We start from the raw sequence: 26512 nt of genomic DNA, 5'->3' as shown, positions 1-26512 counted from the left end.
GTCTCAAGGCACTGTAGTGTACCATGTGGGGACCATGTGTTCTGTGATATAGGACCCTTCACGGTAAGTGTGGTCAGACTTGTCTCAAGGCACTGTAGTGTACCATGTGGGGACCATGTGTTCTGTGATATAGGACCCTTCACGGTAAGTGTGGTCAGACTTGTCTCAAGGCACTGTAGTGTACCATGTGGGGACCATGTGTTCTGTGATATAGGACCCTTAACGCTAAGTGTGGTCAGACTTGTCTCAAGGCACTGTAGTGTACCATGTGGGGACCATGTGTTCTGTGATATAGGACCCTTAACGCTAAGTGTGGTCAGACTTGTCTCAAGGCACTGTAGTGTACCATGTGGGGACCATGTGTTCTGTGATATAGGACCCTTCACGGTAAGTGTGGTCAGACTTGTCTCAAGGCACTGTAGTGTACCATGTGGGGACCATGTGTTCTGTGATATAGGACCCTTCACGCTAAGTGTGGTCAGACTTGTCTCAAGGCACTGTAGTGTACCATGTGGGGACCATGTGTTCTGTGATATAGGACCCTTAACGCTAAGTGTGGTCAGACTTGTCTCAAGGCACTGTAGTGTACCATGTGGGGACCATGTGTTCTGTGATATAGGACCCTTCACGGTAAGTGTGGTCAGACTTGCCTCGAGGCACTGTACCATGTGGGGCCCATGTGATCTGTGATATCCTGCCCTGGGTGTGCTTGAAGAGATCCAGGTCGATGCTTGCTGCTCTCTATTTGAACACATCTGCTCCCTGCCAGGGCCGTGCTGTTCGCTGCCTTATCTGGGACTGTGCCGCAGGCAAGGTCACTTTCATTGAGTTATAACCATATTAACAATCATTTCAAAAAAGACTTTTTGAACTTTTCAATCCCTCGCAATGCTGTTGGTTTTATTTTTTACTTCTCTGGTGACAACTCAACTGTAATGCGTTTGAAAGAACATACAGTACGAGTGTCTCTGTGGACGCGGGTTCAAACGCAGGGTGCAATTCACACCATTGTTAGTGGAAGGAATACACACCAGTCAGTTGTTGCTTTAACAGAATGGTGCAACTCCAGGAATAAAAATCGGGGGTGCTGAGTGTACCGGCCTGTCACTTGAACAAGCGATGTGTCCAACAATGACAAAATTCATCTGGGAAATGGTAAGTGGCAATGGGACTAAAGTTACTAAATCCAGTAGGGATCTCAAGCGCGATACTGAATAGGACAGTGGTGTTTTTAATCTTGCTGTATAAACTGTGCTGTTAAAGTTTGTTTTTTAGAGAAGGAAAGCAATCAATAGCAAGTGAATTTGCACTTCTCAACAGGGGGAGGTGTCTCGCCAGGTCCTAACAGCTCCTGTCTGCTAACAGGCAGGGCTGTGATGAGATTCATTGATTTGTCTATCACCATCCCAGCGACGGAAGAACCATTATCCAGGATCGCATTGTCTCTTTCTTTATAGCCCACTTGATTGCAGATATATTTAGCACTGTGTGAGATGTAGAAAAGAATCAACAGCCCCAGGGGGCTGAAATATCACTGCTGGTCAAAGTATTCCCAAGTCTTTAAAGAAAGATAGATAATCTGCAAAGTGCCTGAGCCCCCTTTCAAACAGTCATCTTATAGTGTAGCAACATTAGGGGCAGCAGTGTGGAGTAGTGGTTAGGGCTCAGGGCTCTGGACTCTTGACCGGAGGGTTGTGGGTTCAATCCCCAGTGGGGGACACTGCTGTTGTACCCTTGAGCAAGGTACTTTACCTAGACTGCTCCAGTAAAAACCCAACTGTATAAAAGGGTAATTGTATGTAAAATAATGTGATATCTGTATAATGTGAAATAATGTGATATCTTGTAGCAATTGTAAGTCGCCCTGGATAAGGGCGTCTGCTAAGAAATAAATAATAATAATAATAATAATAATAATAATAATAACATTACCTTGCAGATGGAGGCTCTGCAGCTCTGGCCAAAGGCTTTGCATCATTCTATTAAAAGTCAAATGAAACCTGCTGCATAATGCAGCGTTAACATATTGAATTACACACCGCTTTGTAGTTTTCCATATACTTAACGAAAAATTGACAAATACTGTACTAATATTATGACTTTCGGTAGACTTTTGCAATCTCGTGATCTAGTTTCTTTGATTACATGATCTTAAATAAAAGATTGAAATGTCTAGCTCCCAGCTCCCATTGCTTACACTGATATGTGTAACCTCTCCACCAGCTCCCACTGACACTGATGTGTGTAACCTCTCCACCAGCTCCCACTGACACTGATGTGTGTAACCTCTCCACCAGCTCCCACTGCTGACACTGATGTGTGTAACCTCTCCATCAGCTCCCACTGCTGACACTGATGTGTGTAACCTCTCCACCAGCTCCCACTGCTGACACTGATGTGTGTAACCTCTCCACCAGCTCCCACTGCTGACACTGATGTGTGTAACCTCTCCACCAGCTCCCACTGCTGACACTGATGTGTGTAACCTCTCCACCAGCTCCCACTGCTGACACTGATGTGTGTAACCTCTCCACCAGCTCCCACTGCTGACACTGATGTGTGTAACCTCTCCACCAGCTCCCACTGATGTGTGTAACCTCTCCACCAGCTCCCACTGCTGACACTGATGTGTGTAACCTCTCCACCAGCTCCCACTGATGTGTGTAACCTCTCCACCAGCTCCCACTGCTGACACTGATGTGTGTAACCTCTCCACCAGCTCCCACTGATGTGTGTAACCTCTCCACCAGCTCCCACTGCTGACACTGATGTGTGTAACCTCTCCACCAGCTCCCACTGCTGACACTGATGTGTGTAACCTCTCCACCAGCTCCCACTGCTGACACTGATGTGTGTAACCTCTCCACCAGCTCCCACTGCTGACACTGATGTGTGTAACCTCTCCACCAGCTCCCACTGCTTACACTGATGTGTGTAACCTCTCCACCAGCTCCCACTGCTGACACTGATGTGTGTAACCTCTCCACCAGCTCCCACTGCTGACACTGATGTGTGTAACCTCTCCACCAGACCTCGCCTCACTCTGTTTCCATGGCAATGTACTACACATGAGAATAAGAAGATTGTATTAATGTCATTAAAAGCCCAGCCCCAGGTACAGCAGTTATGCTAATGGCTCTGAACTGTCCATCAAGAAGAAGATGAATGCATTGAGACTTGCTGATATTTCTCTTAAGAGACAAACAGGGCTGCCTCTCCTAAGAAATCCACATCCTGTTTGGCGTGCGAGTCGCAGTTAGTTATTCCTGTGACTGCTCATTTGTAACTGCAGCTTGTTCTTTTTTTAATTGTTTTTTTTGTTCCCTGCCTCCAAGTGCTATTTTTAAACAATGCATTCCAAGTACCACGATTGAAGGGAAGTAAGTCCAACCCATGCAACTACATCGTCTTATCAGACCACTTCAACTGAATGCTTTTCATATTTAAATGCTACTCTTCCAAATTCTTACAGCTGTTCTCAGTAATGATTCTATGATGACTCCCTGTAGGAAAGCAGGTCAGTATCATGATAACCCAGTGAAGACATCAGTGTTGAGAGCAAACCTCTCTACGTCCATCCCTCTCCCTACTCACTGACCCACGGTGTGTCCCCTACTGTAATAACAGGTCAGTAGGAGCCAGTCAATGAGGCAAAATCACTCCACAAGGGGTTTCAAATAACATTAATGACTTTTATTCATACCTCTAAATCATGGCAGCTGCTAAAACAAAGTAAATAAAGAGAAAAGGAAATCAAAGATGAGGAGAGCCATTTACTACACAAAACATTGAGCATATTACAAAGAAGTGCAAGAAGATAGCTAATAGTGTTCACAGTGGCACCTTCCAATAAACCCGGGGTCCCAAACCAACACATTACAGACAAAGAGAAAAAAAAAACAAGATATTGTTCAATTGTAAAAAAATTAAAAATAAATAAATACATTTTCAAAAAAGAACTGCTTCCAAAGATAAATCGCCAAAGATGGCGATTGATTGTTTCCTAGGACACTCCATTTGATAATGCAATGTCAGTTTTATGTTATCCTCTCTTTAAAAACCAGAGTGTTTTCAGCAGGGAGAGTTTCCAACATTGAGAGATTCTCAATGCAAGGGGCTGTGCAGTCAGGTGAAGACCCTGAACTAACAGGACCTGTTTCTCACATAGTCTGCTTCTTCAAGGAGGAGGAGGCAAGTCTTCAATGCAACAGAACTTCCTATTTCAAGCAGCTACTTTGGTCCTGGCAGACCCCCTCCACACATAACCCTGCATTGAAGAGCGTTTCTGACATTGTGCAAACCAAAGGGTCCCAGAAAGAAACGAAAACCACATACAACACGTTTTAACATGCTTCAGCAGATATAAACGTGAATACTTTACTCTGCAATGGTAGCAGTCCAAGTAAACACCAACGTGAGATTCAAATCAGCAGCTTTCTGAAGACCATGATTCAAGAACACAGAGTTCCATTCTGGGTCTCAGCAGTCTTTGTGGGGAAGCTGGGGCTCTCAAAGGGTGGAAACCAATCAATTAGATACTGTAGAGATTCCTGTGCCTAAGGGAAACAGGTAGTTTTATTATGCAAAGCACCAGCTGTTTGTTAAAATGCTGCACATAATTAAGCCTTTAATATCAATTAACCATGTAAACATGGTAACTATAACATTACATTGAATTGGGTAGTTTTTTGGTTTGTTTTCTTTCCGGGGTGGGTGACGGGCACAGTTTCAAGGGTTCATGAATATGTCTTTCTCCAAATCAGGGTTTTTGTTTCTGTTTGCAATGTAAATGGTGAAATGTCAGTCGAACGAGGGATACATTTTCCATTAGCGCTTTCATCCTTTCCACAATCAAGCACTATGTGAGAAACAATGCCCTGAAAGGAAAGGGAGCCCTGGGACTGCACTCTGTGTGGAAGAGCCCAAGAGCAACAATGAGCTGAATAAAGGTTCCTGTCGAAACACAAAGAAACCATTTGTTTCAGTTCGATTTGATTTTTTTTTTTAACTGATACAGTTTCAAAGCAAAGTTGAGAATACCCAAGAAATCTAACAACATGAATACAAATATAACGACAAGTAAATTGAATTCTTTCTGTTGGTAAAGACAAATATATGTATTTTCCTTCTTTTTTTGTTTTTCTTTAGCCCTAACTTGGTCTCAAGCAATGCACTGACCCTGCAGGAGGATTCTAGTAACTCTTGCAATGAAATGCAGAGCCTTGGAATGTTGATTATCCGGAATGTGCAACAGAACGTTCCGCTGTGTGTCACAGTAACAAACCGCCTACAGTACATTCAACACAGCTTTTCCTTTCTGTTCATGGTAAGCCCCACATTTCTTTTTTCAGTGCCTCGCTTGCACTTGATGCAGAGTACTAGAAATGCTGTGCTAACAACTGGATCTCAGATGTGTATGCAAGTACAACAAGAAATATAACAAAAGGGTGTGCCTTTCACCACCCAAAGTGCGATCTCTAAATCTACTGTACTCTGAACTCCAAGGTCCAATAACATCTACACATACCTGCCTGACTAACCCAAACAATGAAGTATTTATATGAGGTCTCGCAGAGATTTGGATGCAATACTGAGAAAGCTCATTGTTCTGCCTGGGGTTTGCAGATCACAGGACCTGCAGTAGGGATGCAAGTCCAGTCTGGGTGATTAAAGAGAAACAGATGGTTTACCTTTCTGGGATTCTGTTTCTACTGTATATTGTTGAAATGGTTCTGGGTATTTCTGGGTATGTTATGTGTTAACCCGTACAAATGTGCTGTGGTAAACTTCCATAGGGAATTGTTGATCTTTTTCTGTCATTGCAATGTGAAGCATAGCGCTCTGGTCAGCAATGCTGTAAGCAGTACAGGGAGTGGTTACCAGTGCAGGCAGGCTGTCCCAAGGCAGGGATCAGATCCATCCCCTCTCATGCAGTGGGCAGCTTCAGAATGTGATCAACACAAATAAACAAACAGAAACCTGCAAGCTAGGAGGATTGTCAAGTCTCTTTGTTTTCTCTTTGCTACTTCCAGATGATGCGGTTTGCTCTGTACTTTGGGTTACTCCATGCAATGCAAGTCAAACAGCATCCAACTGGCATCCTACTCGCAGGATCTGACTACTTTAGAGTCACAGATACTGCTTATTCTACAGGGAGAAGCACAGTGTGGGATTGCTGGTGTCACTGGGAACGGGGGAGATGGCCACTGCTCTTGATTCTCTGTTGAATGTGGTGTTTGGATGGATTGACGCAGGAAAAGGCATAGAGATGAAGGCACAGCATGTTACGTGTACCTGAGTTAATTAAGCGATCGTTCATGCATTGTAGCATCTGGGTGGCAAGGTTTGTGTCATCCTGCATGTCGACTACAACCACAGTAACCTCTGCAGGTCACAGGAGAAATAAGGGAACTGCGACGGGAGCCCATGGGCCTTTTGACATCTACATAGATTTTGGTCATGTCATGTTTGTTTAACTCTCTAGATACTAAATGTTTCAATTATTAAAAAAAAAGAAAAGTTAACAAAAACATATCCTTCTGTTGTTGGGTTGCCATAGAATTAGTAAACGGAATGTCCACAAACAGAATGCCCGCACTTAATCATATGATTCTTTACCATAGTATACAACTACTGTTCTGTAATACAAGAACAACAAAAAACAAACAAGACATAGAATGCTAGAATCATGATACATTACAGTTCGACACTCATATTTCTCCCAGAACATATATGCTGGTATTTGTTCGTATAGGGTGAGGCGCTGAACTTTAAAAACAGATGCTGGTCTTTTTATAACCCACTAGCATGCTGATGGGTGTGTTGCAATCACATGCATGCACTGCAGTGCTCAAGATTCCTATTGTCTGAGAATCCCAATTTGCTTTCATACCCAGCTGATCCACACCTCCTGTGTGCAGGGAACAGTAGAGCCCTTAAAGGCATGCAGACAGACCTCTCAACCCCTGCCAGTCCAGAGGCACTGCAAGCAGCAGTGAAACAAGCACAATCACTCATCGACCCCGGGGTTCAGAGATGTGCACATCTGAGCAGATTGCATGCCGGTGTTCTTGTGTTGGGTCAGGAGCTCCTGACCCAACACAAGAACTTCCCCATTCCCAACTTCCCCATTCCTCAGCACACCCTACCAACCAGGGCCTCACTGGTGGACTGGGGTGGTTTGAGAGGCACGAGCTATGTTTGCATTTATATACCATTCACTTTTAAGAAGTTTAGTAGCTGACCTTTCATCCCGGCTATAAGAGACTTGCATTGAAAAGGACATGACGATGACAATAAAAATTAATACCACAGTATCCTGTTTTTTTTATTTTCTGTAGACCATATCACACAGTGATAACAAATAAAAAACATCTCTATGGCAACAGTACTTGAAGCTTCGTGCAAACCACTGGACAGCAATGCCTCACAAAAAATGCAGACGACGGATACAAAAATATAGAAAATCTGAATCAGTGAAAACTGCTTTGATGCTTTGTTTTCTCTTTTTTAATCGAAGTTTGTTGGGTTTTTTTAGACACTTGCATGTGTGTTTTTTTCATGTAAGAACTTGAAAAAACTTCGCTTTCAATCATCAGGCTATAATAACATGTTGAATGATATAAAACTAGTACAATAAAAGCATATTGCCTTTTTTGTTTGTGAGAAATATTTTAAAAAGACATAATCTTGTCAGTTTAAGAACATTCCAGCATTTTCTTATAATCTTTAGTGAAAGGTTTATCCTTTGGCATTCCCAGCGTAAGCCATGCCACTTTGATGCTTTAGTTTATTCAGCCAAGGAAAAGAAGTTTGGGATGCAATGTCAAAAAGTCTCAGATGGGAGATGTTCTTGGAAAGAAACAACCAGGGGTACAGACCGTGCTTAAAACGTTTCAGACCACAAGTTCATTTCTGCACTTAGCATATCATGCAAGTTATCTGCTTGCTCCTTTGCATCAAACCCCAGGCAATTGGTTTGTACAAAAGGCAGAGCAAGTCAATCGGAACCCAAATAAAAAAAGATTGTTTGGACGCCTCAAGACAAAATATCAAACTCAGGATAAGGGGGCGGGGACGAAGTGAAGCATGCCAAAAACATTCAGGAGAGCAAGGAGGAGGGAAGAACGATCATTCAGACATCTTCGTTCTCCTCCTCCTCCTCCTCCTCGTCATCTAGAGACACCACTCCAGAAGACGCCACGTCCGAGACCTTTCTCCTGACTTCATAGCCGGTGTCCTCCTTGCACACAGACTCGTAGTCCTTGCAAGGCATGTCTTCCTCGTCCTCAGGAGAGAAGCATGACTCAGTGTAGGAGACAGAGTAGGAGGAGTCGTCGCAGATAAGGTGTCCGAGGTTCCTGAAGGCACTTTCCCCACTGCGCTGCAGCTTGGCCAGGATCTCCTCTCCACCGTGGATGGCTCCAAAGAGCTTGGTGGCGAGGTCTGTGGGAGAGCCCAGGTCCTTCAGCAGAGGGTGGTCCTCCAGGCTGCACAGGCTGGAGCACAGGGTCTCAGGGGAGACTGTCTGTGATGAATCACTCTCGTGCTCGCAGGCGCTGTGTCGCACGCTCAGCTGTTGGCACATGTGACTGTGAAGGATGTCCCGCAGGTAATTCGGATAGGGTCCCACTGCATCTGGAAAGGGATTAAGAACAGCAGCATGGTCACCTCTGCAACTAGAAGGGTTTCATCATGAGGAGGCCCTGCTGTGTGTGCGTCTGGGTGTGTGGGTGTGTGTGTGCATGTGTGTGTGTGTGGGTGTGTGTGCATGATCAATAATCACAGATAGATCATTGCTCCCTGAAAGTTCTTTCAATATTTTATCTGTCATAAAAACAAGCATTTCCCTCAATAGTGCTTTAATACGGCATAGGTTTTGCTGTAGTGCACCTGGTTACTGATTAACAGTCCGAGCTGAGAGAGAAATAAACAGTCAGTGAAGCGCTACAGAAAGCCATGTGGTCTCAAGCCTCAAGTGAATCGGGATAGAAAAAAGGCAGCGGACTCTTTATTGTACTGTAATAAGATGACAGGCCAGTCTGCTGTACAGAAGTCCTTTCCATGCCTCCATGCCATGTCTGTTTGGGATATGAAATATATATCAAATTGCACCATGGAAAGGAACACATGTGGCGGTATATTCTGAGATTGTAAAAACAAAAAAAGAAATCGGTCACTGGGACACCGGATTGTGTTGTAAAGCCTCTGCTATCCAGAGACTCCCTGGTAATTCAGTGGAATCACACTCCTGCTGTACAGAAGAGAGAGAGTGAGTGAGTGCTGCAGCCCTGTCCCTGGGGAACTGATGACTACAGCACTGAAACAACCCCCAAATATAGAGCATGAAAGAGATAGGAATCACACTCCTGCTGTACAGAAGCTTGACCAGACATCCCACTTTTTACTATTGACTTAATTAGTCACGCTTGAGCTAAATTGCTAGACCACAAGCCCAGGGTGTGTGTGACTGAGAAGTTACTGTGCATGTCTGTGCAGGGTGGCCTGTCTGAGTGCTCTGCTATTGCGGCTCCATTTTAGGAGGGACAATTTGGCACCTTACTGACATTGCTTGACATTAGTAAGGTGCCAGTTTTGTAATGTGGATTAAAAGACCATTTAAAAAAAGGTCCTCTGTTCTGATCCTTGTAATCTAAAGGATTTTGAATCGGCTTACAATAGCAGTAATCAATTTCAATTACAAACCTTGCTTCAAAGGAATTTAAGAAGAATGGTATATATGGTTAGTCCTACCGCCCGTACTGTTCACAAGTGCAGTACACAATGTAACTTCACCAAGTTAGCTAGTTACAGAGTAAGAACAGACCAGCACACAAGCAGCTCTGTGACACATCACACTGGAGAAGCACAGGGAGCCCTTGTAGTGAGGTGTTACTGGTGTTCCTAAAGCTTTGCTGGGTAATAGTAAATCAGCTGGTGCTGTAGTTACCGGCTGAATGGGGGCCTTCGCTGGCTGGGGCGAAGTCCTCATCGTAGGAGTCGTCATTGGAGTCCTCTCCGTCCACAGACGACCACGCTCTGAGCTTAGCCTCCGCAATGGCAAACTGCTCCGCTACACCTGCAACGCAGTGGGAATATCTGTCACAGGCAGGGAGGCTGCTGGGGCAGATCGATGCCAATAGGAAGGAGATCTCTCTGGCAGTTCGAGGTGGCACTTTTTAATTTGTTTATATCACAGCCACGATATTTCTTACATTTGCAGCAAGGTCTCATGAGTGCATGTTGCAGCACACTCTCGACACACATTCCTTCTGGTGCAAAGCGAGATCACATGACAAAGTATTTTGTAAATTGTAAATGAGAAGCTCACATATTATTGTGGAAACATACTTACTGTAACATTTACTGTCACAATATTGTCACATGCAATAGTTTAAGCCAGAGTAGATACTACTGCTAAATAAATTTAAGCACCATGGCCAGTTCCTCTGCTTAGTATGGAATGCATTCTACCTGCGGCTATGTAGCTCTGATCCAGTCACTGCAGCACTAATGCAGCCTTGAGGGCAAATGCTCAGTTAAATTCAGTAACATTTCATCCTGACACACCGTCCCTAGCTTGAGCTACATTTAGAGAGAGTGTCATTTCAGCCCACCGTAGTAAAACACACTGCCTCGTTGTTACAGGATGGTGCACAGTAGAGATTTTGTTTAGCCCAACATTTGTGGTGTCCTGTTTTCAGTACCTTTGGCAGACAGACAGTTTGAGTATCTTCAAAAACAAGTCCAAACCCCCCAACAGGCTTGCAAAAATTCTGCCGAAGAAGTCACTTGAGTATCAGACACCTCTCTCCCTGGAGACACAGTCACTTGAGTATCAGACACCTCTCTCCCTGGAGACACAGTCACACAGAGAAGACTATAGTCTTTTTTATTTCTAATTTTCACATCACGGAGATCCTGCTGTTAACCCCAAGACCCTGAGATGCAATGTCACAGATCCCTGTAGGCCAGCTATTTAAATTCTGCTGATAACCAGTGTTTTTGTTTCTCCTTAACGCTTACCTCCAGCAGCCGCTTCCTTCCACAAATGTAATGAGGTTTTAGAAGAGTCGCTGCAGTTGTGATTAATCTTTGTGACACTCTGACTAATGCGAGGAGGGCTGATCCCAGGGACTTCTATCAGAGATTGTCTTCCGCTGTGGATTTCAGTTTGCAGGGTGACAGATCACCAGCTTTTCCTGATTACAGAAAGCTTCTTACAAAATCTTTATATATTATGTGTTTTGGCTGAAATCAGTTCACTTGACTCACATTTAAAGATCCCCCCTCAGGGGGAATCTAATGAGAAAATGCACTGCCTGTGTAGTTCCCTGTTCTATAGCCCCCACTTGATCACATTGTCCAGAGGCGCATGATAGTTCTGTAAATGTAAGGAGGAGGTGCTGTACCTGCTGCAAACCGCGCCTCCTGCTCCCCCTCTGATAAGTCTGAGTAGGAGTTGAAGTCGCTCTCGAGGGCCACAGGCGAGTCGATGGGCTTGCACCAGCCCTTCCACTCGATCAGGTGAGCCACCCTGCCCTGAGCCATCGCTGTGGGCTTCGTCACATGGTCCTTCACCACCTGGGAGATTCCTGGGGAGCAAAGCACAGCGGGATTTAGAATGCTGGAAAGAGGAAGGGAAAGGAAGAGAGAAAAGTAAAGGCAAAGTGAAAGGGCGGGAGAGGGGGAAATGGAACGAGGAAAGGAACTGAACCGGAATGGACTGCCCAGTCCCTGACCACATTCCGGCGCCTCCTTAAGACTCACCTCTTCAAACAGCACCTGTAGAACTCCTCTGTTGTATCCTGGGACACTATCACCCTTCATTTAAATATGCTTTATTTTGCTCTTATCTGCCCCCTATTTTACTGCATTTAATCCTGTACCTCAGAATATTGTAATCTGCCAATCTGTAGTATTTTGTACTTAATCATATCCTGATGAAACTATCACTATTTAATCATATCCTGATGTAACTTTCACTATTATCTGCTGTATTATTAAATTGTGGTTTGTCACACTTGAGAATTATTATATTTCTTGTTCTTATTGTATGACTTATATTATAACACTTGAATGTATTTGTATTTGCTTGCGATTGTAAGTCGCCCTGGAAAAGGGAGTCTGCTAAGAAATAAATAATAATAATAATGGATGTCTTTACCATGCAAGGATGATCTGGCCAGAGCTGCAATCTCCTGGATGGTAAGAGCTCTTCTTGATTTAGGTAACATTTTGACAGTGTCTTCAGCATTTACCTGTGGAAGAAATGAGCTTGGGGTTATAAAAAGTATATCTAGCCCAGTGTTTCTTACTGGCTTTACTGGAAAGTGCTGACCAGATGGTTTTAGAAAAACAGATTAAGGCAGAGTATAGGAAAGCTCAAACTGGCATCCCAAACAGTACTCATAATGCACTGGGATTGGTGCAGCACTCCACACTGTAGACGGTAGAATATGCTTCTTCTTTGTGAACGTTCTGTGAATGATATATTCTGCTATCAAGGACAGGACTAAACATGAGAGCTATCCAATGTGTGTAAACAGCTCTACCTAGCTTGGACCACAAGACCATGATCAAATAAAGAAATAATGAAAGTTAAAATGCAAGTCGCAGTGTGGATGAAATATGATCTGATGTGGCTACTACATGACTTTCTGGGGAACTGGGCAGAATGCCTGTAGTCTCTGTCCTGCATTACATTAGTTACAGTACATAAAGCATGTTATAAAACAAAGTCAATTACATTTGTAACTTTAATACCATTTTAAATGTAATACAATTCTGCCAAATACAGGATAAAAATCTAGTCTAATTTATGTAATTACAGCTGTTTTCCGTTCACTCTTAAATCGCTTTTATTTTATGTCTACAGAACTCAATAAGGGAAAGTGGAAGGTGTAGGCCGTAGTGCCTCTCAGGAACTCCAGTTGGTTCAGGTTCCATAAAGGACCACTCTTATTAGGCAAGCACCAGCCCAGCGTCAGGCTCTTGAAAGGTTCTTCTCAGAGCTGGTCTTGCCTGAGGCAGGCTTGAATGCTAATGCTCCAGCCAACTGTATCAGAACACAATAGCGATGGCAGCAGCACAGGCAGGCTGGAATTAATCTGTTTACCACCCCTGTGTGCCACACTAGATTCAGCACCTCTCCTAACAAAGGAAGCCTTTGATTAACATAGCTGAAGTTCAAGGGTACTAAAGGGTTAACAGTACTGTACACAACTTCTGAAGTGCAGCTTCTAGCTCCAAGTACTTATGGAACTCTTACTGATTCCATTTAGAACATGCTGGATCCCAAAAGAATACATGTTTAGAAAACTGTTGTTCAAATGGTTCTTTATAGAACCGAAAACAAAATATAGAACCTAAAAATAAAAGAAATTGCCCCTCTCTTCTTAGTGTTGAGTAACAATCATAATGTGTTGTTTTAAAATGTTGAGTTGTCTCTATTTTTAGCAGAGACAAGGTCTACTGAACAGCTCCAGCACCAGGACAGCTCCAAGGTCTACTGAACAGCTCCAGCACCAGGACAGCTCCAAGGTCTACTGAACAGCTCCAGCACCAGGATAGCTCCAAGGTCTACTGAACAGCTCCAGCACCAGGACAGCTCCAAGGTCTACTGAACAGCTCCCCAGGTTCTACAGCAAGCTGCAGCTTTAAAATATGAAGAAATAACCGGATGTGTTTAACCTCTCAACAATGATGTACCCTCGTGTTTCTCTTCTCTGGCCACGCCCCTGGTTCTGACAGGTATGAATATATCCCTGGACGAGGCGCCGTCTGCTTAGCAGCTGCTTGCGAGCATGCCACTTAGCGAATCTGTGACTCCGACGTGTGTATTTGTCTAGCAACCCCCGTCACCATGGACTGATTTTAACTAGGATAATGGACGTAACATGCGCCGGGCTGCGGGCGTACTCGGGCAATTAAATATATGCATATGCATATGAGAGAGAGAGAGAGAGAGAGAGAGAGAGAGAGAGAGAGAGAGAGAGAGAGAGAGAGAGAGAGAGAGAGAGAGAGAGAGAGAGAGAGAGAGAGAGAGAGAGAGAGAGAGAGAGAGAGAGAGAGAGAGAGAGAGAGAGAGAGAGAGAGAGAGATCCTCCCTGCCGAATCTTTTGCTTGTTGTTCTACTGAAGAGATCAGCGAGTGCTTGTGAAACATATGACACGTCACGGGCTGTTTAAGCCGCTGGAGAGCACACATGTCTCATTGCTGAGTGTCTTCAGGGTACGGATGTTGCGTTGAAACCCCCTTCACGATTCAAGGAGTTTATTTGTTTAGAACGCTGTATGCAGGAGCACTCCACGTGGAAGCCCAGCTCCTCTTGAATAGATTGCGTGCATTGTTCGTGCGTTTGGAAATAGTCCAGCCACAGCAAAGCAAATGTTAAAGAATTAAACATAAATCTTATGCAGCACATTTGAAGCTTGTTTGACAAAATAAACACTGCAGTGTTAAGTACTGTATATACAAATGTATTTAAGGTCTGTTGGATTATTGTAGCCGCCACGTTTTAATAGTGTAATTACCAAGAGTTCCAGATGCATCATGAAGTCATAAAGGACGTCTAACCGTTTAGTATAATGACGGGTGTGTGGAAAGGTTGTTTCTGGGTGCGCAGGGAGAATAAAAAAGGAGAAAATGAAAGCTGAGCTGAACTGTTTTAGAGCAGGTGCAGTGACTTTTTATTGTGCTGATTAACAATTGACATCACGAAGATGCTGCAAAATGATCTGTCGATCTTGGGCAGGTGTTGTGACTCTTGGTCTCCCAGTTCGTGGCCTGTCATTGACAGAGTGTGTCTGGTTATACCGTCTCGCCAGGTTTGAAATTGCTGGCTGTGAGCACCCAAGACGGCGAGCCAGAGTACGCTGCCCTAATCCAGCCTCCAACATGTCGATTGTACGAAGGCGCATATTGTTTTTTTTCTGTGATTTTCTTTATTCAAGCTTGCAATTCAACAGCTGAAATCACCCCATATCCAGCGTCCAATCAACTGTCTCACTAATTAAGTGATTAAGTGCATATGCTTCAGTCATAGTCACTCAAGCGTGTCATGGTCAAGGATGAGTGATTAAAAAGAAACCAAAAACATGTTGTCAATGTCCATCATTTAAATACCTTATTTTATTTGTTGTTTTCTAAAATAAATGTGTTATAATAGTGATTTTTTGATGCTCGGTATACAATGAACCAGTGCTGAAGAACGGGTGTCCGTAATTATCAATCCACGTCTGATCGGGGTCATGATTTTCTAGGTCTCAATGAAGGAGTCTAATGTTCCGCAGCCAGGAACATCTGCAGGTTACATTGGCACGTCAGCCGAACCCCAGCTGGCAGTGTTGCTTGCAGGAGGCATAGGAAAAACGATGCATTTATTTGCCCTCTTAACCAAAGCAGCGTTACCTGGCTGAAGCATGTAGACATTGAAGACTGACTGGTAGCAAAAACATCCCCCGCTGGTATTTGAGATGACCTGGTTGTGTAAAAGGTTAAGGCAACAGTAACCTCGATATACACTGGTATGACACAGCCCCGGCAGAGCACTCTATAAATCATCCTTTAACTCTGAACACAGATCTGCTATAGCCTGTTTATCAAGCCCGTATCTCTGTAACACATGGGCATCTGACTGGTCAAGAGAAGTCACACCGGTCCTGTACACTCTATTTGTACGGCTCTGGCTCCTGCTCCTGCTCCTTCTCCTTCTCCTTCAAAGCTGTAGAAGACTTGTTTTCACGCTGCTTTCACAATTCCAAGTAGCTCTAACCGTGCTTAAGTTTGTGTTTAAGTACAGATTGCTATCGTTAATTACAAACTTAACACAACTGGAATTGACGTTATTAACACGTTTCACACAAAGCCGGCTATTCTTAATTAACAGCTCATTGCAACAACTGCGACTTATTTAGAACAACTCAAAGCACACCCGAATCAAAGAGACGCAACACGGCGAGATGCGAGCATTTTACTGATGGAACATTGCCGGTAAACTGGGAGATGGGTCAAAAAAGCAGGGAACGCCCTGAAACGCCACAACTTTCCGACAAAACCTTGAGCTGACTGAAGGCTAGTTTTTCAGTGCAGCTCTGATAGTGAAAATCGGACGCACCTGCCCCGCCGCATCTCTTGAAAATGGGGCCCTAATTGTTTTGTGTTTCAACCAGTGGAAGCTTTGTATTTATTTAACCTTTTCAGAGAAGGGCAATTCTGTATGCGGGCGGGTCTCCTGTACTTTACAGAGTATATTTATAGGAGCCGGCTGAAAAGCAAAACCTGAATACTGTGGAATCTGAGGACCATGATCGGAAAACTACAGACCTGAGAGAAAAAGACGTGCGCACGATAGATTATATATATATATATATATATATATATATATATATATATATATATATATATATATATATATATATATATATATCTCTGGTGTCCCCTCCCGGGCTCCATAGAAAACTGAGTCATTAGTGACTCAAATATCACAATCAGCACCTTAATATTATATTGGTTGTCTACTGATGTCTGATGTACAAGCGACGTCCGCTTGTTTCCCAACACAATTACAGTTTCTTACTTTTTTTTCTTACTGTCCTCTATTTTATGATGTTTTTAGCCAAGACAACGTCTCCTGATCCTGATCAAACACACTTTTTGTTTTATTTTTTGGTTTTCTGTGTGTGTTTTGTTTGAGTGTAAAAGCCCTGTTTTGTACCGGACTGAACAAAACAAAACGTAACACATGAAATCAGACACATGTATTTGCTGATTAAATATCAGCGATCCCACAGGAAGGTTAAGAGTCGGTTTTCTACTGGGTGTGCTGAGGATTAGTCATGCCATGCCATGCCGTGTAGTGCGTCTTCCACTATGGATGCATCGACACCACTCCAAACGCCCATTCACGATGCTGCACCGTCACATCGCTACAATGAGGCTTACTACCAATGTTTTACCGTGTCGCCAAAATATGTGTTCTCTTAGGCAGCTCTCCTCCTGTGTGTATATGTTATCTTGTCATGCGTCATTAGTAACCGGTAAGCAGCAATATGGAACAAGAAGAATCCCATATAAAAGCCCTATCCAAATCGGTGTGGTTGCTAACCAGCGAGCTACAATGTTATTTTGTGCAGCATGCACAGTTAACCCCTTCACGACCTTTCTTAGTCTGATGTTAAATCAAGTCAAAAAGGCGCTACATTGACAAAACATGTACCCCCGTGCTATAAATAAAACTCACTTACTAAAAAAAAAAAAGAATAGCAACTCCTGATGCATCATGGTTGTGTTTTTTTTTTTTTGATAGCGAGGAAATATGTATCTCCGGTCCTGAAGAGCTCTTCATAACGAGGCTATATTACAGCACGGATACCCGTGACACGCGCCGCAAGCTCTCCGTTTTGCGCAAGGATGTGTGCGCGACTGATCCCGTTTAAAACCCCGCCTCCCGAGCAGCTGCACTTTGACAGATTAGAGTATTCTTTAAATCATTTTCTGTATGTTTTGTGTTCTTTTCTCTAGGGTGTCTAGTGACGTACAGTGCAGGCAGCACCTATCCCCAAGGGATACGTTGAATCTCTCTTTTTTTTTATCGCAGCTGCTCCTCTGTTGTAATGAAACGCAGTTTTGTGACTTTCTGCCCAGGTGGTGATGGATATGAAATAGAAAATAACTCTGCATAACCATTGAACCCTTATCCAACCATCTGCTTTAATGATGCTGTTTTGTGTCCTGGGAGGTGGTATTCTAACACGCCTGCGTATCAGCCACCCGCTGTACCAAACAAACTGGCATGCCGAGTAACGCAGGTCGCCATGGCAACCCATCGATCTGCTGCTGTAGCTCATGACTAAATCAGGAAATCAGAAATTAACGCCTGCCGACCACCGCAGCGCGCTGCTCAATATTGAGAACGTTTATCTCCCCCTGCCAGCAAAATCGAATTTCGAATTCACTGTAAAACAAACAGCAGACTATATTTCTGTAATCGGGGGCTGGGGCGCTGTGGCGGAGGTTGGTGGTTTCTGCACGATGTATAAACTACACGATTAGTGTACAAGTTTTATTATTTTTTATTTTTTTTTAAAAACGGGTTGTTTTGCTTTATTTCTTTTTTCACTAATAGTTTGTTTTGATTGAGCCACATCACTATTTATTATTTGTATTAGACGTTTGTGTTGCACTTCACTTAATTTGTGTAATTTAGAACTGAGCACCGTTTTTGTGTTCTTTATTTTTCACATGTGGAATGCTGATACGAATGCCTAAGACATTAGTGACTAACAGTTTGATTGGGAGACGACTGCCAAGTGAGAGCAAGCTGGAAACTCCCAATACGAGCTGTCGCTGAAACGAAAGGCTTATATGTAAACGAGACAATAAACATTTTGGGATGCCAGAAAATAACGCATTACAATAATCAATTCTGGAGGATACAAAGGCATGTACTAGTCTTTCAGCGTCTGATGTAGAGATTATAGGTCTAAGCTTTGCAATTTTTCTGAAATGATAAGAAGACGATTTTGTAATCTTTTGATATGTTTCTCAAATAAAAGAGTAATGTCGAAGATCACACCTAAATTTCTAATTTCTAGTACAGGTTCAGAAGATAGTCTGCTGAAATCCAGTCCAAGTGATTCAGGCTTATCTGGCTGGTTTGATGAACCCACTAACAAAACCTCTGTTTTTTTCTGCATTCAACATTAAGACATTTTGAGACTTCCAGCCCTTCAATGTCAGTAAGACAAGATACTATATTGGTCCCAAAAGAGGCATCACCAGGTTTTAGAGACAGAAACAGCTGGGTGTCATCTGCATAAAAATGGAAATTTACACAATGTTTGCTTAAAATATCACCCAGAGGAAGCACATAAATTGAAAATAATAAAGGACCTAAAATAGAGCCCTGTGGAACACCACGAACTAATTCAGACAATGCAGACTTTTCATTCCCAATTCAAACAAATTGAGATCTATCAGAAAGATAAGACTTGAACCAGGATAAAACAACTCCAGATAAACCCACAAAAATGTGCAGGTGATTGATTAAGACAGAGTGATCCAAAGCAGCACTTAGATCTAATAAAATGAAAACTGATAAATAACCAGAGTCAGTACCAGTTAATAGATCATTTAATACTCCAACAAGAGCTGTCTCAGTACTGTGTGCATGGCCAAAACCAGACTGACATTTTTCATAGGTGTTGTTTTGTGTCAAAAATGGATGCAGTTGATTTGCAACTACCCTTCCTAATAGCTTTGCGAGAAGAGGAAACTTTGAAATAGGCCTATAATTTTGTAGAATTGTTGGATCCAAGTTATGTTTCTTGATCATTGGCTACCTTAAGAGCCGATGGAACTAGCCCAGAAGAAAGTGAACCATTAATAAAATGAAGAATATAGGTATTAAGAGAACAACATTTTTCTTTCAATGAGTTAGTTGGAATAGGCTCAAGAATACAGGCAGTAGGTTTAATATGCATGACTATCATTTAATATGAAGGTCACTGGAGAGAATGAATAAAAAATAACCAGACGAGGTCTGGTAGGTTCTACTGGGGTTAAGCCTTTCATCACCAAAGGCATCTGTGAAACTTGATTTCTGATGTTTATAATGTTACTATGGAAATAGTCAATGAAGTCATTGCAAGAGACTGTGGCAGCAGAAGGATTACACGGAGGATTTACTAGTTTATTCCAAATAGAAAAAAATATCTAGGATTATCTTTGTTAGTTTCAATTAAATTTGAATAGTATGTTGATCTGGCTGCTACCAAAGCCTCTCTATACATTACTTGCTGTTCCTTCCATATAGGATCATGTACATGTAGTTTAATACCTCTTCATTTACGTTCTAATTTTCGACCATCTCGTTTAAGTTTTCGAGTGGCGTCATTAAACCATGGCGAGTATATATTTTTTTTTAGCGAAACATTTCAAACCTTAGCTGGAGCAATAGCATCAAGGGTACTAGATAGAAAGATATTAGAATGATCAACAAGCTCATCCGTAATTAGAGTGCAAAGGTGATAAAGAACCACGTGCCTCTGAAAACTTTAAAGTGTGTGTCACTTTACATTAACCTCAAGAATAACAATAAAATGATCTGAAGTGGGAAGATCAGTAAGTATGAAGTCCATAGCGTTTAGGTTTGGTTGTTATTGAATCGGTATTGTTTTAATAACAGAGAGTCTGCATAGCTTAACTATATAGGTTGTAATTATCTGTTAACTTATTTTAGTTGGCCGATAGTCTTATTTATGGTTCGCCTGTTAATAATTTTAACATTTCCGGCCCGATTTATAAGTAAGTGGGAGTTACTGGTACTGAAGCGGCTCATTAGGATTTGTTGCATTGCTAGTCCCAGATTTCCCCCGAGCTACCTAACATATAGTGCCCCCCTTTTTAAATACTGCAATTACCTGTATTAATAAACGGCCATTGGTCAAACTGTATCTGACTTTGTTGGTCGCTGGGGATTGCTCTACTCCCAATTTAAAAGTACTTGTGTGTAGGAACCTCTAATACTTTTATTATTAATTTTCTGGCATTATTTCCCTGTGGCGTAGTTGAATTTAAATAATTTTACAATTTATTTCCCGTATAAGGAATTAAATGAATTCTATTTTAAGCGGTGCCGCTACGCGCTGACTTGTTCCAAGCGGGTATAGTTTTTGATGCTGTCAATTGAAATCGATACATTGAGATCCAACATATCGGGTGGAGCGACATATTTGCTCAAACAAACATACATAGATGCTGCACTGGAGTATGCAGGTCATATGCTCAGTCAGATATTACAAATGCACACGTGGAATACACTAAACACACGCTGTTAAATATTAAGTAGACATGTTGCTACAACGTCCTGTTTTCCCCCTGAGTGGTTGTGCATGCTTGAGTTTCCCATCCCTCTTATTCCATTGTGAATGGGTGAGTGCGCCGGCACTGTACTCGCATCCGGGTGAGTGCGCCGGCACTGTGCACACAACAGAAGACATCGATAGTTTACGGGGCACTGTCCATGCATTTACACAGGAGAGACGTTAGAGCAAAATATTAAAAGCAGGCGCCGATTCAGACTGTAGCCCAGGGTAACACACAACAATGCATGTCACAATTTATTATTTAGAACCCTTCAAATTATTGAGATATATAAAACTTTATTTTGTCTTCGTTATTTTAGTTTACATAAACAATCCGCGCGCGCGTGTGTGTGTATATACAGTATATAACCCTATCTATTATTTTTTTTCTAATACATTTTTTAATAGTGTTTTTCAGTGCAGTACAGACGTTCTTTGTCGTTATCTGTTTAGTTTCTCTGAGATACGAATGTACCAGCTTTACAGCTTTTTTTTTTTAACGTATTCTCATTTTGTTGATTATTGATGAACATTTCTGTACTGTGGGTGTTATTGAAGTTATTGAGTTATTGAAAAGGAGGCATTTTGTGTTTCAGTTGAAAGTGATGGTCTCGAGGAGTCGAATCGTTCAACTATATTTTCCTGTAGCAGAATTATCACTTTTTGACGTCACTACTGCGGTATTATCACTTTTTGACGTCACTACTGCGGTATTATCACTTTTTTTCGAAGATGCAAATATAGCCTAAATCCATGTATTATATATACACACTAAAATACCGTATTTTTACAGTAAATATATCTTAAAACTGTATTTGTAGATTAATCCTAGTGTATATTTTGCATTATTAAAGGTACATTGTTTTTTTAAAAAGTATTGTTTTACAATATTGAGCAACTGCATAGAGATCACACAAACTGTGTTGACATTTCTAAAAATGTATTTAATTTTACAAATCAATCGCGATAAATGTTGTCAGTTTGCCAGATTCTGCTTTTGCATCCTATAGTTCTATAAAGCACGACCAGGTGTGATCTGGAAAAGGGGGTGTAAATGATTGGAGTCCTCCTTTCACTTCGTTGTTATAGAAACCCCTGTGTTATGTAGAGGAAGACTTTTACAAAGACACGAAGTAAATATCAGCGTGTTGTAAACAGGACACATTAAGCACACTCTATTGTAGTCTACTGTTTAAATACTGTACATCTGTCCACATATCTAGATGCACGATATTGTATAACGCGACTCGGAAAGAAAGAAAGATGTTCTGTATTCAACGTTATGTATTCAGCACAGCCATCTGCCGCTAACGCCCTGGGTAATGTAAAATAGGAAAAACTGTTATTCGTGAATTTTGAGGAAAATCAGCTGCCATCGAGTCTGCAGCGACAGAACATGGAATTACCTTTCAGAAGGGGGTTCTCCTGTCATCGACCGAGAGCTCGCCTCGCAGAGGACTCCGCTTATACCTCAATAATCTTTGCTGTTAATTAAAATGTTTTAAAAAATAATACAAAAAAAACAATATAGCGTTCTGCTTTTGTTAACCCGCTGTCCCCAAACAGCTCCTACTTCATATAGACCAATAATAATAATAATAATAATAATAATAATAATAATAATAATAATAATAATAATAATAATAATAATAATAAAGACGACGCCAGACTTTTTCTAAAATCTTCAAGCGGATAAATGTTAATAATTACCTATATACTGGACCACGCTAGAAGCTATATATAATATAAACTGTGTAACACCGCGTCTGCTATGCAAGGAAGCTGTACTGCAGCTATGAAACGCTGTCTCAGGGAAGTCGTATCTCAACGATACCGACGGGCATGGACTTTCTACTTTCAGTAATTATTCCTCTTTTTTGTAGCAGCAAGAACCGTAACATCACAGGTAAGAAGGAGCGGCTATGTCTGAATCATCGGCTAACATCAGACACTTAACTTCGTGTGCAGCTCTTCTGTGGCTCAGAAGCTCTCTGCAATTCAGATATTAATAAAGAACTGTACGAGACGTGATGTAATTATTATTATTATTATTATTATTATTATTATTATTATTATTATTATTATTATTATTATTATTATTATTAATAATAAACTACAGCCCCCTCAACCATTCGATCACACACACACACACACACACACACACACTTACCTTACATTGTTACTCTGCCGACAAACGCCACAGACTCGCTACCACGAGTACGCGAGCGTGTCTATTTACTTATGACAAGCCTCTTTATAAAAATAACTTTGCACAACTTGCTCCTGCAGCACATACTTACCAGGATACCGCGCCAGCACACGCCTTGCTTAGCATACAGTTTCCTGTTCAATATTATTGGAGTACTGTAGAACCTTCTCAGACAGTCTCCATGGCTCCACTTCAGATGCGATATTAGAAAGCCAAAAAAGGCAGGCGATGTCACTGGCATTATTTACTGGCATTCGTTATATGTCTGTTACTGAAGAAATCTACAATGATACATTCTAAACGCTACAGCCTACCAGGCATCGTGCAACACAAAGAAACTGCAGTGAAATACATGTATGTGGCTACCCTGTTGCTCCTCCACCGATGTGTGTGTGTGTGTGTGTGTGTGTGTGTGTGTGTGTGTGTATCTTACTACATTACAAAGGACACCAGTAAACCAGAACGTGTGTATACTGTGTTTGTGTTGCTGTGTTATTCGAGGTGTGTATACTGTGTTTGTGTTGCTGTGTTATTCGAGGTGTGTATACTGTGTTTGTGTTGCTGTGTTATTCGAGGTGTGTATACTGTGTTTGTGTTGCTGTGTTATTCGAGGTGTGTATACTGTGTTTGTGTTGCTGTGTTATTCGAGGTGTGTATACTGTGTTTGTGTTGCTGTGTTATTCGAGGTGTGTATACTGTGTTTGTGTTGCTGTGTTATTCGAGGTGTGTATACTGTGTTTGTGTTGCTGTGTTATTCGAGGTGTGTATACTGTGTTTGTGTTGCTGTGTTATTCGAGGTGTGTATACTGTGTTTGTGTTGCTGTGTTATTCGAGGTGTGTATACTGTGTTTGTGTTGCTGTGTTATTCGAGGTGTGTATACTGTGTTTGTGTTGCTGTGTTATTCGAGGTGTGTATACTGTGTTTGTGTTGCTGTGTTATTCGAGGTGTGTATACTGTGTTTGTGTTGCTGTGTTATTCGAGGTGTGTATACTGTGTTTGTGTTGCTGTGTTATTCGAGGTGTGTATACTGTGTTTGTGTTGCTGTGTTATTCGAGGCGTGTATACTGTGTTTGTGTTGCTGTGTTATTCGAGGCGTGTATACTGTGTTTGTGTTGCTGTGTTATTCGAGGTGTGTATACTGTGTTTGTGTTGCTGTGTTATTCGAGGTGTGTATACCGTGTTTGTGTTGCTGTGTTATTCGAGGCGTGTATACTGTGTTTGTGTTGCTGTGTTATTCGAGGCGTGTATACTGTGTTTGTGTTGCTGTGTTATTCGAGGTGTGTATACTGTGTTTGTGTTGCTGTGTTATTCGAGGTGTGTATACTGTGTTTGTGTTGCTGTGTTATTCGAGGTGTGTATACCGTGTTTGTGTTGCTGTGTTATTCGAGGCGTGTATACCGTGTTTGTGTTGCTGTGTTATTCGAGGTGTGTATACCGTGTTTGTGTTGCTGTGTTATTCGAGGTGTGTATACTGTGTTTGTGTTGCTGTGTTATTCGAGGTGTGTATACTGTGTTTGTGTTGCTGTGTTATTCGAGGTGTGTATACTGTGTTTGTGTTGCTGTGTTATTCGAGGCGTGTATACTGTGTTTGTGTTGCTGTGTTATTCGAGGTGTGTATACTGTGTTTGTGTTGCTGTGTTATTCGAGGCGTGTATACCGTGTTTGTGTTGCTGTGTTATTCGAGGCGTGTATACTGTGTTTGTGTTGCTGTGTTATTCGAGGCGTGTATACTGTGTTTGTGTTGCTGTGTTATTCGAGGTGTGTATACCGTGTTTGTGTTGCTGTGTTATTCGAGGCGTGTATACTGTGTTTGTGTTGCTGTGTTATTCGAGGTGTGTATACTGTGTTCATGTTGCTGTGTTATTCGAGGTGTGTATACTGTGTTTGTGTTGCTGTGTTATTCGAGGTGTGTATACTGTGTTTGTGTTGCTGTGTTATTCGAGGTGTGTATACCGTGTTTGTGTTGCTGTGTTATTCGAGGCGTGTATACTGTGTTTGTGTTGCTGTGTTATTCGAGGCGTGTATACTGTGTTTGTGTTGCTGTGTTATTCGAGGTGTGTATACCGTGTTTGTGTTGCTGTGTTATTCGAGGTGTGTATACCGTGTTTGTGTTGCTGTGTTATTCGAGGCGTGTATACTGTGTTTGTGTTGCTGTGTTATTCGAGGCGTGTATACTGTGTTTGTGTTGCTGTGTTATTCGAGGTGTGTATACTGTGTTTGTGTTGCTGTGTTATTCGAGGTGTGTATACTGTGTTTGTGTTGCTGTGTTATTCGAGGCGTGTATACTGTGTTTGTGTTGCTGTGTTATTCGAGGTGTGTATACTGTGTTTGTGTTGCTGTGTTATTCGAGGCGTGTATACTGTGTTTGTGTTGCTGTGTTATTCGAGGTGTGTATACTGTGTTTGTGTTGCTGTGTTATTCGAGGTGTGTATACTGTGTTTGTGTTGCTGTGTTATTCGAGGTGTGTATACCGTGTTTGTGTTGCTGTGTTATTCGAGGTGTGTATACTGTGTTTGTGTTGCTGTGTTATTCGAGGTGTGTATACTGTGTTTGTGTTGCTGTGTTATTCGAGGCGTGTATACTGTGTTTGTGTTGCTGTGTTATTCGAGGTGTGTATACCGTGTTTGTGTTGCTGTGTTATTCGAGGTGTGTATACTGTGTTTGTGTTGCTGTGTTATTCGAGGTGTGTATACTGTGTTTGTGTTGCTGTGTTATTCGAGGTGTGTATACTGTGTTTGTGTTGCTGTGTTATTCGAGGCGTGTATACTGTGTTTGTGTTGCTGTGTTATTCGAGGTGTGTATACTGTGTTTGTGTTGCTGTGTTATTCGAGGCGTGTATACCGTGTTTGTGTTGCTGTGTTATTCGAGGCGTGTATACCGTGTTTGTGTTGCTGTGTTATTCGAGGTGTGTATACCGTGTTTGTGTTGCTGTGTTATTCGAGGCGTGTATACTGTGTTTGTGTTGCTGTGTTATTCGAGGCGTGTATACTGTGTTTGTGTTGCTGTGTTATTCGAGGTGTGTATACTGTGTTTGTGTTGCTGTGTTATTCGAGGTGTGTATACTGTGTTTGTGTTGCTGTGTTATTCGAGGTGTGTATACTGTGTTTGTGTTGCTGTGTTATTCGAGGCGTGTATACTGTGTTCATGTTGCTGTGTTATTCGAGGTGTGTATACTGTGTTTGTGTTGCTGTGTTATTCGAGGCGTGTATACTGTGTTTGTGTTGCTGTGTTATTCGAGGTGTAGTCCAGCGTGTGCACGTGCTGGTTCTAATCATTCAGAGGCGCCTCTGTTACATTGATTATCTGTGAAACAAGCCGCGCGCTCAAAGGGAATACCTCGACGAAGAAATAACATTGTCATTTCTTTCTGCCAGATCAATTGAAAGATAATCGTCACAAATATTAAAAAAAGAAAGAAAGGAAACGCTGTGATAG

The 26512-nt window shown here is 42.1% G+C and overlaps 1 protein-coding gene across 3 annotated transcripts in view; it reads right to left on the bottom strand.

The window, feature by feature from the left end:
* Positions 1-6589: 6589 nt before the first annotated feature.
* LOC117417179 (protein FAM131A-like) overlaps positions 6590-26512 on the bottom strand; it is a 21152-nt gene continuing 1229 nt past the window's right edge. The window contains exons 1-5 of one of the 3 annotated variants that reach the window (XM_034029160.3): positions 23168-23352; positions 12167-12260; positions 11412-11594; positions 9950-10078; positions 6590-8637 (exon numbers count right to left, since the gene is read on the bottom strand). In XM_034029160.3, coding sequence (XP_033885051.2) covers positions 8135-8637; positions 9950-10078; positions 11412-11594; positions 12167-12260; positions 23168-23317 — 1059 coding nt within the window. In that variant the 5' untranslated portion in view covers positions 23318-23352 and the 3' untranslated portion in view covers positions 6590-8134. Of the gene's footprint in view, positions 8638-9949; positions 10079-11411; positions 11595-12166; positions 12261-23037; positions 23106-23167; positions 23353-26512 lie in introns of those variants that run through there. The other 2 variants (XM_034029159.3, XM_034029158.3) reach the window with 2 other exon arrangements.

The sequence above is a fragment of the Acipenser ruthenus genome, chromosome 12, assembly GCF_902713425.1.
Source record: "Acipenser ruthenus chromosome 12, fAciRut3.2 maternal haplotype, whole genome shotgun sequence".
Lineage (NCBI taxonomy): Eukaryota > Metazoa > Chordata > Actinopteri > Acipenseriformes > Acipenseridae > Acipenser > Acipenser ruthenus.
The sequence above is the reverse complement of the archived record's forward strand: the minus strand, read 5'-3'. Positions and strand labels throughout refer to the sequence as shown.